The 15,483-nt window shown below is 40.3% G+C and overlaps 1 protein-coding gene and 1 long non-coding RNA gene across 3 annotated transcripts in view; one reads left to right on the top strand and one right to left on the bottom strand.

Annotated features, from left to right (window-relative positions):
• Positions 1–957: 957 nt before the first annotated feature.
• Positions 958–15,453, bottom strand: LOC106020327 (uncharacterized). Its single transcript, XR_001195777.5, has 3 exons — positions 15,313–15,453; positions 14,224–14,398; positions 958–5,163 (listed from the first exon to the last, which is right to left on the bottom strand). It is a non-coding gene; the product is annotated as an uncharacterized lncRNA (long non-coding RNA).
• The window catches only part of WWC2 (WW and C2 domain containing 2), a 99,625-nt gene continuing 98,745 nt past the window's right edge, over positions 14,604–15,483 (top strand). The window contains exon 1 of one of the 2 annotated variants that reach the window (XR_011808996.1): positions 14,604–15,406. Coding sequence is in view for 1 of the 2 variants with exons in the window: in XM_038177940.2 (XP_038033868.1) it covers positions 15,276–15,406 (131 nt within the window). In the remaining variant the exon portion in view is untranslated. The remainder of the gene's footprint in view (positions 15,407–15,483) is intronic. The other variant, XM_038177940.2, reaches the window with a different exon arrangement.

The raw sequence follows: 15,483 nt of genomic DNA, 5'->3' as shown, positions 1-15,483 counted from the left end.
TTCAATCAGTTAAATGCTTACATATTAGTGTGAACAAACTACAAATAACACTGAGTGGGAACTACGTATTGGCTCCTCCATGTACAGATCCAGTGAAAACACAGTGGTGCAATACTTTGAGAGAGGTTGCACTGAGATGTGTCTATGCTTTCAGAGAGAAGTGAAGATATTTAACACCTGGTGGTTCCTAATGTATGCCCCTCAGCTTCTATTTCTCAATAACGTGGCTTGATTCCAGCTATCAACATAGTTGAGTACATGAAAATAGTCACGAGAGCCTGTATTAGAAGTAGAAGAAAAGCTATCAAAGTCTCACACAGTAAAATAAAACTGTTATTTGAAAGAGCTTATGAACTCTACCAGATGTTTTGAAGATTAACTGCTCTTTAGATAGCTCCATGCAGTTCCATAAGAGATGTTGAGGTTAGGTTTGACAGCCATTGCACCTGTGTGCAGCCTATCAGGAAAGCATCCTGAAGTTCATCACACTCTGGGCGCCAGATTGGCGATGACAGAAGATGAGCTGCTACTCGTCAGGTATTCCAAAACCACACACAACAACTTGTCTGCGTAAGTAAAGACTCAGAATGACAAAATGGCACCAATGGTTTCCATGGTCAGATTCCCATTCCAGGTAGGGTAAACTAGAGGCAGTGCTGCCTCTCTGCTGAAAGGGGGCACCACTTGATAGGGAAGGGAAGGGAAGGGAAGGGAAGGGAAGGGAAGGGAAGGGAAGGGAAGGGAAGGGAAGGGAAGGGAAGGGAAGGGAAGGGAAGGGAAGGGAAGGGAAGGGAAGGGAAGGGAAGGGAAGGGAAGGGAAGGGAAGGGAAGGGAAGGGAAGGGAAGGGAAGGGAAGGGAAGGGAAGGGAAGGGAAGGGAAGGGAAGGGAAGGGAAGGGAAGGGAAGGGAAGGGAAGGGAAGGGAAGGGAAGGGAAGGGAAGGGAAGGGAAGGGAAGGGAAGGAGTTTGCAACATGAATACTACTAGGAAAAGTACAACTCTGTCCAAACACCAGAAGCGATACCTGACCTCATTTCTTTTAGTACAGAAGTGCCGCAGAGGCACAGGCAAAGCCCAGCAAGTACTTCACCTGCGGCCAGGAAAAATTGACAGTGCAATCAGATTCAAATCTACAATCCAAATGAATTGCTACTAATAAAAACAAAGCACAGGGCCCCTTTTACATTGTTTTATCCTGTTTAAAAGACAAACATTTGCACACTGCAAGCCTCAAATGGATAAAAGCTACCATGAGAACTTATAAGCCATCTGCTAGCTTCCTAATGAAGCCAGTAACTATTATTGTTTACAGTTGAACACCGGGGGTCATGTGTATTTGCTGTAATGAAAGAATCAATGCATCACTGCAGATGCTAAAAGAGAACTTTTTTTTTTCCAGACGGCTAATTATAAATACAATAAAATAACAAATTAAAAAAAAATCTGTTCATCTCCTTTGAGAAATAGTGCTTGGCACACCAAATACAAATTGCAGCACTTTTCTGTTTTCCAGTAGTCTTTACTTGATAGACTCGGCATACAGAAACAGAATCACAAAAAAGTTACTCTTCAATTCTTAACGAATAGCTGACCACCAAGGAATGTTTAGTCCCTAATTCTCTAATCTTTACAAACCTCCTGCATTACTTAATTGTATAGTTTATCTGAATGTAATGATGAAATGTGCATTAGCAAGCAGCCAGATAACTGTTGTTGTTTCACTCTGTTTCTCTTGCCTGAAGAAGACACCAAGACATGTGAAAACTTGGCTCAGTCAGGCTATTAAACATGTCCTGAAGTTTCTTGGATTTTTCAAATGTTGGCTGAAGAGAAACTGAAACACAGCAGTGAAGCAACCCATTTCTGGCTTACTACATCATCACTCACACAAAAATACACTAACAAAAATACACAAAAAGCTATATAGCAATATGAATTCCCAACATCTAGCAAAAACAAACAAGCCATTCATTCTGAAACCTTGTCAGAGGCCATTACGTGTTTTAATTTCCTAAAGTCTGTAAGTCAAGAGAGCTGACTTGCTTTGCTGAGCTGAAACAGTGCACATGACCCTTCCTGCTCTTCATAGACCTCTGATACCATGGTCTATGGTGCAGCCCTCCTAGAGCCCATACTCTTCTCATTCCACCTATATCATATGTGGAGGTGCATGTCTATCATGTGACTAAAATGCAGTATAACATCCTAGCTAGATGGGCTGAGGTAGAAAAGAAAGCTGTATTATTGTATGTACCGAATCAGTAAATACATTAGAAAATAAAGGGGGACAAACTATATTCCTCTTTTACAATGACGCATACTTATACCAAGCTGTACCCACCCTGGAGACTGAAATAAAGGAAGCTGTCAGCAGAATACCACTTCTTTTTTTTAAATTTTGTTTTCCTATCATGGTGATGACCAGAGAGACAACACCTGGTGGATCAGCGTGGGCAGAGTTTATTACTGGTAGCCTGCTGGAAGCTTCTGGCCCTTGCTGCAACCCTTTGCTGTGACCCCATCCTTGACTGATGACCAGCGTGCAAAGGCAGACCTACTACATGAATTCCTACACAAGCACCATCACTGCCAGAGCTGAGTGATTAGAGAATGGGAGAGGGTGAGGAGAATAATTTGGTTTCAGTTCCTACTCCGACAGTGTTTCTGTCTTTGTGGACTTAAGTGAATAACTTAATTTATATGTCTTAATTCTCTTGTTTCACAAAATGCCTCAGATAATACTTTCTTCCCTAAACTACATGCAAATGTATACGAATATGCTTGCATCCCCAAATTACAGGGGAGTTGCAAGAATTAATTAGTTAATGTTTGCAAAGTGCTTTGAAGGCAGAAAGCACTCTATAAATGCTAATTATTAAATCAAAGGTTTATCTGACTTTATTACCAAACCACTAATAAAATAAGTTACATTGCATGTACAGGCTGGAAAAGGCACTTCTACTGTCTAAAAGATATAAAGGTTTTAATTAGCAAATGTTTTGAAAGCACTTTGCTGATGAAAGAAATGCTAAATGTTAATAAAGGTTTTCCCTAATGAAAACAGCTACAAAATACGAACTCCTGGATGCTACTGTAACTTCTGCATATATTATCTAACGTTTTGTCCCATGAGAACAACATTTTTATTTGAGGCACGGTTTTTGTAATATTGATGAAAAAAATTGTGGTTATGTTTGTCAAATGAATGTTCAGATGCAGCAAGAGATTAAAGGTATCATTCTTAGGAGAGAATAGCAAAATCTAATGTATTGTCAAATTGTAAATGTACATGCATACTATTGTTTTTACTATTTAACTTCAAACGGTATTTCGCTATGCTTCCAAGCATCTGCTAATTTACAAAGTTCAGCTCCTCCAAAACACCCTAAATGCACATGCATGACCTGTTATCCACATGCTATCTTAAAATCTAAGCATACAGACACATTTGAATCTGTTAGGAATAGGCTAGAAAGACTGAACTCTGAAACTTCCTCAGGCTTTCTGAAACACTGTGAATCCTTTGCTTCGCATGATTTTATCCTGCCAGGGGAAAACTTTTGTTCACCTGTTTGCAACACTTTTTTGCCCTCTGGATTTAATAGTATAAACCTGGATATTTTAATTTAAACATATAAATTTATTAGTATTAGTGTAATTAATGTATTAACACAATTGACTCTGATTCATTCCCTCCCTGCACCCGTTTTAAACTTAAACTTGATTTTAGAACCCTCTGGAATAATATTATTATTTTGAAATTATCAGATGGTAATCAGTACTTGTCAAAAGCTTAGGCTAGTGGTTTGGAAGGAAGTTTGAAAGTAGATCTTGGTATGCATAATACCTCTTGTAATGTCTGCAGAAAACATGAAACCTTGAGCAATGAGCAAAGCCCTGTTAATCTGCTTTGCTAAGAGGAGAGAGGCATGCCAGCATCCTCCCTACTTAACACCGTGCAGATGGCAGCAGGATGAGAATGCAACCAGTCAGGCCCGCTCAGTGAAGCAATGGAGCCTGGCTGCCAAGGCAGAAGCTGCCCGTTTCCATGGTCCAGGAGGCAAAATATCTAGTGCTGTCCCTACTGCTTCCAGCAGGAAGGAGAGCTCCAGGTGCTGCTCCTCCAGAGACCAACCCGGTCTGCTGCTTTCTAATGTCACAGGATGCTGGCTCAGAAAGTTCCCTCTAAAATCCTGGGGTGTGGGAAATAGTACGTGTTCATTAATTTGAGACATAAAGCTCAAATAGGGCAGGAAAATGCCCAGACTCTGACATGCTACAGCAAAGGGTTGTGTTCATTTCTGTGCTCTTAGGATAGCTCTTCCGGGCAGACTGGGTGAGTCAGAGCAGCAGCATAAGTGATAATCCTTTACCACTACATCTGTTTGTCAAGCCGGCCCTGAAGGAAAGGCGAGCAAGATTTTTGGAGAGGGAGGAGGGTTCAGAAAGGAAGGGTCATCTGGGAATAGATGAGAAATGAAAAGTCCTCAGATTTGGTAAAATGTCAAATAGGTCTTTAGCAGAAGGAACTCAAGATTAAAGATTTTCTCTAAGCCCAGCTTTTTTATTATGTTTTCTTGGGTTCCAAAATTACCTTATAGAAACACAGTTACTGTATTTTTTACAAAACAATTCCAGACTAACCAATAGAAAGATAGTCCACATTATTTTGCAGTTAGTTTAACATTACACATTGTGAAAAGCAGTACCAATGAGGTACCAAGAGCAGCAGTGCTGAAGTAAGGTCTAGAATGGTATTCTTGATAGTATTATAGCAATTAGCCCTTATTTTTGAAAAAAATATGGGAAATTTTGTGGCCTTCCCAGATAAATTTTGTGGATTTTAAGATTAATGGATGGTATTACACTAAACATTGTGACTAAAGTAAAATAACCTTTTTAAAATTTTTATCGCTACATTAATTTAATCAGAATGGAATAACATAAAGGTATATACAAATCCTTGCTTGGAAAACCTTAAGATGTATGTCAACTTGCACAGAATGCAGAGCTCAAGAAGATAGGTCCACTTTCAGTCCTGTATTTTGATTTTGTATAGTTCTGATATCACCAATGGTATGGGTCCATTCCTGGATGGAAGTAATAAAATTATAAATAATGCAGGAAAACGCAGGCGTGCTCATGGAATGCTTCTGTCTTGCAGCTGGGGAAAAGGCACATTAAATATTAATAAATGATGCTGATAAAATACTTCCCATTCTAACAATAAATCAAAAAAACATTGTGATGGAACTGGGACTGGCACTAGAGCTTTGGAATACACTGGTCAAAAGTAAATAATACTGTACAAACATTAAGTCACACATCTGAGAAACAAGTATGCAGGCTATCCTTGGAGGATGGCGAGCTTAGACCTGAGAATCCATAACACAGAAGAAGAGCTTAAATCACAGCAGTAATCCTTGGTGAGGTGCTGTGGCAGGAGTTAATCCTGTGGACAAAAAAAAACCATGGAATCTATAGTAGAAGAGGAGAGATGCCACATATCCCTATATTTGACACTAGTGTGACTGTTGTTTATATTTTTGATAATTTAAACTGAAGAAAAATCTCCTTTAATTGGAGTGGAGTCAGAGAAGAGAAGTGAAAATCATTAATGGACTGGAAACTGAGCTATAGAGTGAAATCTTACCAAAGAGAAGATTAGGAAGCAATTTGATCACATTATGTACATTTGTAAAATAGAAACAGTCAGTTTCACTTGTGAAAAAAAGAAAGATTTAAATAGGTCTGACAAAACACAAGAGTGGAGAATTCTGACATGGAAATGTTTACCTCTTTTCTACAGCTATGTTTAATTCAGCTATGTATGAAGCAATGTAATTAAAATCCAATATTTGAAGATGATGCAAAAATCACTTGCTTGACTTGCTTCAAATAAAAATTCAAGTTAGTAGCATTTAGCTATTTGGGTTTCCTGCAGTCATTTGAAGGCAACCCTAAAAAAGACTTTTTCTATTTGGTTTGGTATTCCATTATCCTTATTTACTTTAGTAATGTAGTTTTCTTCCTAACTGACATGCGTCTCCTTTTGAGAAAACATACTTCTGCAGTTTGTCCTGGAACAAGTTGCTCAAACAGATTCACATTAAAAATATTGATAAGCCTAGCTACACTTTGAGACAATCTCGTATCTCAGAAATCCCATGTAACAACCAACGTAGATTAGATCCCAATGCTAGTCTGGAAAAGAAAGGTTTTGCAGAGGTGATGAAACCCTGGCATATCCTGGCATTGACAGAATTTGCCCTGTATCCAGCTAGATGGCGTTTGGCATGGGGAGTCATGCTGAGGATTTTAAGTCATGGGCCTGACTAAAAGAGGATTTCCCAATGGTGCTACAAAAGTATCAACTGTCCCATAAAGTTGGAGAGGAAATAGAAAGTTTTGACATACTAATTACAGGCTGTCTTACATATATAATTGTTTGACTTTGGTTTTTGCTTTGTTGTTTGTGTTGTTGTTGTTTTTGCTATTTCTTAGTTTTCTGCAGGTTCTTTAGGTCATTATTTGACATTGTTTCCAAAAATATGACATGACAAGACATCATAATTATTCTGTCAGGTTGATTTGGTATATTTGAACATATGAGTCTTCTGTAAATAAAGCAAAAGGGATATGAAAGAGAATTTTAGCTCTGCAGTCTGGTTTAAGGCCTTTGATTTTACTTTGATTTGGAAATGTCATGGTTCACTGAAAGCTTACCAGAGCGAGTTTAATGGATTAGAATATGTTATTAAAATGAGATGGCTAGAGAAGTATATTCCACAGATGTGGAATATTGAGAAGGGAGATTAAACAAACTGACTTGCAAGAGGCCTCTGCTGCATTAAAAGGCAGTGTAGACTATTTTTTCTTTCATGGCTTTTAGGATGAAGGGCAGGAGTAGCACTACAGGTTCATTACAGCAGTGTTCTGAAGCCACCAAGTTTTCTCTGTTTGTACCTTTTCTTCATTTACACTGAGACACCGAAAAAGATGTCTCAGAGATATATGCAGAAAAATGTTAATATTTGATGTGGTGTTATGGACACATAAAATCTGCATATATGTGCTTTCAGAATTTTCTATGTTCTTTTTGAGATTTTTTTTTTTTTTTGAAACATGTTTTCCTTCAGGGATTTCTTTGACTCACAGAAATCTCTTTTAATAAGCAACTCCTTACCTTCTTCTCCCCCGCCCCAGCATATTTCTTTTCCTCCTCTTACCAAAACAAACAAAAGCTTGCATTAATCTGTTCATGACCTATGAAAACAACCTAAAACTTTAAAAATATACATTTTTATCGGTCAGAACTTTGTTTTTTCTTAACAACATCTTGAAACCTATAGCTAGTGGTTACATATAACCTGAGTATAGCTCTTGCCCTGTAACTCTTTTTCTAATTGCCTAGCTAGACCAAAAAGGAAATCAGCACTAAGTCTAAACATCCAGGGGTTCACTTGCTGGGACACTTCTGCTCTAGAATTCAAGAAGTGTATTTGCAGCATAGCACTTTATTTGTTTTGGTATGTTTGAATTATGTGCCACTCTTTTGTGTTCTTTAAAGTAGGGCTAACAGGAACCTCGTGAAGTTGAGCAAAGGCAAGTGCAAAGTCCTGCACAAGGGGAGGAATAGTCTCATGCACAATTACATGTTCCAGGCCAGCCGGCTGGAACACAGCTCTGCTAAAAGAGACCTGGGGGTCCTGGTGGACAAAAAGCTGACCATGGACCAGCAGGTGTCCTTACAGCACCCTGGGCTATGATAGGATGAGTGTTGTCAGCAGGTCAAGGGATGCGATTCTTCTCCACTCAGCATTGGTGACACCACGCCTGGAGTGTTGTCCCCAGTTCTGGGCTCCCCAGTACAAGACAGACCCGGGCATACTGGAGAGAGTCCAATAAAGGGCCATGAAGATAACAAAGAGACTAAAGCATCTCTCTTAAGAGGAAAGGCTGGGAGAGCTGGGACTGTTCAGCCTTGAGAAGGATCTGGGGGAATCTTCACACCCTTCACTCTTCAAGAGGCAACGTGTACAAACTCAAGCACAGTAGTTCCCCTCTGAACATCAGGAAAAAATCTTTTCACTGTGAGCATCACCAAGCTCTGGCACAGGTTGCCCACACAAGTTGTGGAGTCTCCATCCTTGGAGATCTTCCTAAGCCACCTGGGCAACATGCTCCAGGTGCTCCTACTTGAGCAGGGCGGTTGGGCCAGATGACATCCAGAGGTGCCTTCCAACCTCAACCATCCTGTGATTCCTCAGCTGTAAGCATCAACTGTATATCCTTAGGTTTTACATTCACACCTTTACAAAACAGCTGATTATCAGCAACAGCTCTGATATTTCAGTCCAAGGATTATGTTTTAATACTTCAATTTTGCAGACTTTGCCTAGCTTTGAATTATTTTCCTTGAATTATTATCTAATGCAATCTTTTACACTGTTAGAGGTTGTTTCTTTATTACTGCATTTCATTTATGAACACACAAGTATAGCAATTTATGCTTTTGCAATGTTGTTCCACCAAAAAATCCAAAGGAGAGAGCTGTAGGAATAGTGTAATGTGTCTTATATGTGGACATGGGTATTTCATAACATATGTTTCACCATATGGACTTTATAGCTTAGCTTTTATACACCATATTTTACCTGGGAATTAGATACAAAATAAAAGGAATTTTTGTATGAATTATAATCTTTTCCTTGTGATAAGAAAGCTTATCCCAAGTATTTCTGAGACCACATATTGAAATAATAAAAATGACACAGTACAGTTCGACAGATTCAGCTCAGCAGCTGAAAGCATCTATGTTCTCATTCCTATCCTATTTCATTTAGGTATTTTTTACTCTATCAAGTCACTTAACACATTTCTTTTGGTATGTCCACCACAAAGCGAAGATAGTAATACTATGCCGTGATCTTGAGAACTTTTTATTGGGATCCTGGGTTTTAGATACCAAACTGGAATGAAAATTGCCATGGGATGAATAGCACAACTCAGCAACGCCTCTAGCAGTCCAGAAGTGCTAAATCTTGGTGTTGATGCATCAGTCTCATTCTTGATACAGATTTGAACAAGCTCTGAGATTTCATTTTTGCAACATAGTTTCTAGCCTCTGTTAGCAATCAGACAGAATTGGGGTTTGCTTGGTGTCAGAACAGGACAGAAGTCAAAATACCTTGTATTCATGCAAAGGAACTGCACTTTTTGGAAGGGAAAACAAGAGGTAGGAAGTGGGTGGAAGAGAAAAGAAGCATTTTTTTCATATAGAAGTTTGCTGGGTTTGTACTGGTTGTGTGTTTTGAAAAATACTTTCATTTGTTATGAAAACAGGTTCTTTAACTCTCTTACTCAGTCAGATCACTTTTTTGTAATGCAAATCTTAAATACTCAAGCAATTAATCCAGTCCACTTCATCACTGCACTGTGTTTCTAGAAGTACACGGATGATATAGAAGAGAGTAATACTTGAGAATGTTATTGATAAAACATTCCTTTTTGTATTTCATCCATTGCCTCCTTTAGATACAACACAGCAGACATACGTGCTTTCTCCTTGCCGTGGTGGGAGCTCTTACTCCTTGCACCAGTAGAAAGGGACTGTTAAAAGCATTAGCTCTGTAAATCTTGTTGGAGTATCTTAAATACTTGAAGAAATTAATTGCTGTCCACCAAAGGAGCTGATGTTGGGAAACTTTTTCATTCTTCATTGAGTCCCTCTACTGCTGGTCTATTTCTGCCCTACATGGCCAAAAGAGAAGGCCAAGCTCTTGAGAACCTCCTTGGCTGACTGGGCATGCCTTTGTGATTCTCCAAAGTCATTAGACAGCAGCGAAAGACACTGCAATTCCAGATACAATGAAATGTACGAAAGTTAAATTTGTATACATGAGAGAGATCATTTAAAAAAAATACAGAGATTATGAAGATATTAACAGCAAGAATATGTACCAAGACTGCATCAAGAAACTTTCATTAACCTCTCTGATTAACCTCAGGGGAAATTTAGGCTTGACATCAGGAGGGGGTTCTTCACAGAGAGGGTGGTTGCACACTGGAACGGGCTCCCCAGGGAAGTGGTCACTGCACTGAGCCTGTCTGAATTTAAGAAGAGATTGGACTGTGCACTTAGTCACATTGTCTGAACTTTTGGGTAGACCTGTGCGGTGTCAAGAGTTGGACTTGATGATCCTTAAGGGTCCCTTCCAACTCAGGATATTCTATGATTCTATGATTCTAAAATTATCCATCTTCTTTTTGCTTTGTCCACAGCAATACTGCTGATATTTCAGCAGCATGAATCAGAGTTAACAGAACTGAATGCTGAGTTAGTTTTAATGAGTGGTTTAAAGAGGGCTGAGTTTAAGATTTTTATCATGAAAACATTACTCACATTTCCATAGTTAAGCTTCGGGCAATCCTATTACCACATAATTTCTACTGTACCTACCCTAAACTTTTAATCTGACTAACAATCAGTTAAAATTCTTCTGTGCACTTATTTTCAGATGTATGGGATTAGAACTATGCCTTCAAGGACTCAAAATGTGTAATTTCTTATGATTTTCTTTTACATCTACCTGAAAGCAAGAAGGCGGCCAAAGTTTTGAAAAAGCTCACATGTATAAATATATGATGAACATATATACATATGTATATATTCATTTGAAGAACCCTGTATGGGCTTTTTCAGTAATATTCTGGAAAGTCTTTGTAGGACATCCTATTTTAGCAGCAAGTGGTCCAATTGAAAATCAGGGGAAAGAGAAAGCTTTGGAGTAAAGAGAAAAACTGAATGAGCATAAGCATTATCAAAGCTGTTCACTGGCTCCACTGCTTCTGCAGTTTCATCATAAGTTCAACTAGAAACAATATTATTCAAAGATCTTTTACTCTCAGCCGTATCCATGCATAAGAAGCTGACAATAGTAAAAGTAGCACTCCTCCGCCTTTCCTCCCTCCACCATGTACACTGTTTTGCTTTACAGGACTTTTAAAACCATTATTAAAAATAAAAATCTTCTGGCACAAAGGAGTCTTAGTTATTGGGGTTTTTTCTTTCCTTTTTTTTGGTTGTTTGTTTTTGGTGGTAGTTTTTGTTTTGTTTTTGAAGATGTAGCCATCTTAGAAAAAATCACTGTGCTTATAAAAAAATAAGTCAGTATTTATAATGCTGAAAATATTGACTTTTTTTTTTTTTTTACAATTTTACTATAGCTATATGTCAAGGAAGTCAGATTGGCTGTCCAAATTGGTTTGTACAGTGTTTAAGTGTCTAAAAAAATAGCAACATAACTAATACATATATATTCAAACATTTTTGTCATATGTTTCCAGAGATTAATTCTGTCAGCATATTTCATAATTCATCCTGCATTCAAATTCTGTTTGAAAGCAGCAGAGACTGAACTATGTAGATTTTCAGGGAGACAGCTGTGGCTCTTGATTCAGAGCCATTTATGGATAGTATGAGTTAGGGCTGTAACAGCTGTAAATTTCTTCAGGGACATCAGTTTGGAGAATCATCAAGTTAAGGGAGTCTTTTGTTATAGAGAGATAGGGTACTAACATGCCTTTTTTTTTTTTTATAGTCACAGTTAGTCCCAGAAACAGCTTTACCGTGAATCAAGAAGTAAGCAGGGAACAGCAGATTAACTACGCTAGTACAGTCTGGAGTAGGGAATGCTTCTTGTTACATGACAGGGGCACAACTATTTACCCCTTTCTGGGTTCAGCAACCTCTGTTCTTGTGTTCCAAGCTTTCATTTTTTCTCCTTCTAGCTGACAAGAGTGAAGTAGAAAGGACACAAAATGGTTACAAATCTAATTCCCTTTAACTCAGTCCCTTAACTATGTACTACTTCTAATGTTAACAGGTCTGAAGAAGTTCAACATGCATGCACAAAGCAAAACAGGGAACAATTAGCTCCTTTTCATTGAGCCTATCTTGTTATTAATCATATTTACAAATAAATACTTAAGTCATGCCAAAGCTACATTACTCTGTGCTTTCAGACAACTCCTACATATGCACCCTTCTGTTTTGAATAAAGCATGCTTACATCTTCTGAACTATTCTGTCTTATGCAATTAAGCCAAACAATCTGTGGTATGCTGTCAGCTGACAATGTCAGCACAACATGCTAGGAAGGTTATCAGTTGAGATGTAGGAGGTATACTTGCAAAACTACTTTTAGTTAAAATTTATAGCATATTTTAGGCTAAAAAGGGTCATTATGAACTTTCTTCTACCTTCTTATATTAAATATAAGAAAGAATATCGAAGGATAGTGGAAGAAACTATTTTCCACCAGTTCAAATTGCAAAAAAAATAGCAGGAAACAGGATGATAGTTAGTATCTGTTACCTACAGCAAAAGCAGACATTTAAAAAGCTAAATGTTCTTCTAAATGTTATGGTAACAATAAAGGTCTGGCATTTATTTACACAAATATTACCTACTTTTTGTCAGTATGACTTCAACTATTGTAATTTCTAAGTAATTCTAAATTGGTATTCTGGACTGTGGACTCTTGACTGCAAATATGATGAAGTACTCAAACAACAGAAAGTGGAGGGGGGACAGAGAAAGCCTAACACTCACCACGTAATAGTTTGCATTTAAGTGTAAGCACATCTGTATATGCACCCACAAGTGTAGACAAGTATGCAGTGGTCTTAATACATTTATTCACAAAAATTAAGAAGTACCATTTCTACCTGTTTGTACAAATGAAAGTGTTGATGTTTTCTGATGAGAGGTTTTACTTCAAGGACAGTTAGAAATCAGCTCAACAACCATGTGGATCTCATCTGACCAATAAAAAAACAGATGTGGTTTGGACTGCTGTGGTGGTGACATAGAATAGGGATTAGTTACTACTTCAGATGTCATAATTAACTTTGGGGGAAATGACAGTTCAGTTTTGGCTTGATACTACAAATTTTCTAACTGCATGTGGTTTTTTTTGTGTGGATTGTTTAGAGGGTAGGAAAACAGGAATGTTGCTGTATAGCAGGCCTCCTTTTTCAGAATGAAAAAGGCTGTACCATTATAAAAGCCTCTTATTAATGCCAAAGATAAGTAACTGGCAGCTAGGTTCAGAGAAAAGAATATCCTCTGTAGCTTTTTTCAGCTTACATAACAAGAAGCCTCATTGATAAAGCAAACTAAACTTTAAAATGGAAAAAGAAATCCAGCTTATCCTGTCCCATAATTGCTACATGTACTTTCTCACTGCAGGATGTCACCTAAAAGCAAGTTTATAAAATTAGACTATTGGAAGAGACACAAATGTCAATGGATAGTAAAAGTGCTTCTTTACACTGATGGAAAAAAAGACTGGACTTTATGAACCAATCAGCTGACTGAAACTTAATACTCTCAATGAAAATGAATGAGTCTGTTACTTTAATAGGCAATGATCCTGTTACTTTCTGTAGCTGAACCCTGACAGAGATCCAGAGGTTAGGACAGCTCAGTTTTTCTCCACTGTTAATCACCAGGGCCTTATATTGAGTATGTACTTTCATTGCACATCACCTTAATTCAGCAGACGTGAAAATAAAAACTTTAAGATAGTCTGGAGCTTAACAAACACGTGTTTTTTGGGAAGCATAAAAACCATTTGCAGAGATAGAAAAGCAGATTAGTATTACAGAATAAAATAATTAGAGTGACTAAAATTACATAGGTCTTAACCAGATTGGTAATTAGCTAAATTAAAGTCATATCTTGATGGTATTTTTTTTTTTTCTATTTGGGAGCAGAACCAACAATGGGAGTTAGATGCTTGCAAATTAGTTCCTGCAATGCCTAATGGTTAGGTATCTGGCCACTGAAGTGGAATCCAAAACCCTGTTAGGCAGCGGACAAGTCCGGTTCTTAATAAGTATAATTTGTATCAGAAGAATAATTCATAAAGCTGAGTGCTAAATGGAGCTATAATAGAGTAGGCAAGCAGATTTAAGAAAGAAGGAAAGGAGAAGACAGATCTGGATTCCAGACCCCTCTCTCCCAGGAAAATTTTGTTTAATCCAGTAACAGCTAGGTGGAAAGAGACAACATATTCTGGAAAATAGAAAAAAAGTTGGGTTTCCTAGGAGTTCCAGACACTAAACTACAGCCATACTCTACCACTGGTGCTCCACTTGTGGTACCAAATCTCAGGAATCAGATACACATGCAAATGAATAGAGCTCATTAAGTTACCTTCTATCAGCTGAGCCATGGTAACTAGCCTCACATGCTCTTCTCCTGTGGCAAACATGAGATAAACGTAGAGTAACTCACACCTGCTTTCTATACTTAATGCAACATAGGCGGCTGCTTTGCAGGCCGGGATGGCTCTGTGCACACAGTACATAGACATTCTCTGCTGGTGTTTCTGTTTAAAAAGAAAGAAAGAAAAGTTTGGATTAGAGGAGAAAAGTTGAAAACTGAAGTGAAAAAGAAAACCTTAGGTATTTTAAACCTCAGCGTCCTCTCCCCAACCCTTGAGCCTTGGCACGGCTCAGAGCGAGCCCACCTGAACGCCCCCCCAGGGCTGCGAAGCCCAGCTCGTGAGGCACAAATACCTCTCGCCAACCCCGACGGGAGGCCGAGGGGAGCTCCGTGGGGGCGGCCACGACCCGGGGCAGCGAGGTACGGGCGAGGCTGCCCCCAGACGTGCCCTGAGGGGCCGGGACAGCCCCCGGGGCCAGCCCCAGACGCGGGGCCGGCCCCCGGCCCTCAGACAAAGGGCTTGGGGCAGCCGGGGGGCAGAGGGCTCGGGGCGGCGGAGCGGTGCGGGAAGCCGGCCCGCGGGGGAGCCGCGGGGCCTCCCTCTCCGCCTCGCCCGTCCCCTGCCCCTGCCCCTTCCCCACGCCGGGCATTTTCCTGCCTCGCTCCTCGTCCCGCCCCGCTCGGGGCCCGGCGCGGTGTCGGCGGGCAGCGCCGTCAGGGTTAACCGCGAGGAATGCGGCGGGAGGAATGTGCATGCAGATGAGCGGGATGCTAATCTCATGCTAATGAGCGGCGGCCGCGGCCGCCCGGGGCTCAGCCGGGCTCCCCGCACCCGCGCCCAGACGGCAGCTGGGCTCCGCCGGGAAGCCTGACCCGGGCTGCCGCCCGCCCCGACATGGTGGACTGAGAGCCGGCGGCCCCCCAGGCTTCGCCGGGCTCCCCCCAGCGCGTCCCCCGGCCTCCCCGGCCCGGGCGGGGGCTTTTCCCGCTTCCCTTCTTTCTTTCCGTCCCTATGGAGCAGCTACCCCCGCCCGCCGACCATGCCTAGGAAAGCGGGGAATGGGCAGCTCCCCTTACCCGATGGCTGGGAGGAGGCGAGGGATTACGACGGCAAAGTCTTCTACATTGACCACAACACCAAGCAGACCAGCTGGATCGACCCCAGGGACAGGTGGGTGCGAGGCCGGGGGGCAGGGGCTGGGAGCACCCCCCTGTGCCTTCCTCCTCCTCCTCCTCCTCCTCCCCATC

The sequence above is a fragment of the Anas platyrhynchos genome, chromosome 4 (genome assembly GCF_047663525.1).
Source record: "Anas platyrhynchos isolate ZD024472 breed Pekin duck chromosome 4, IASCAAS_PekinDuck_T2T, whole genome shotgun sequence".
In the NCBI taxonomy this organism is placed as follows: domain Eukaryota; kingdom Metazoa; phylum Chordata; class Aves; order Anseriformes; family Anatidae; genus Anas; species Anas platyrhynchos.
The sequence above is the reverse complement of the archived record's forward strand: the minus strand, read 5'-3'. Positions and strand labels throughout refer to the sequence as shown.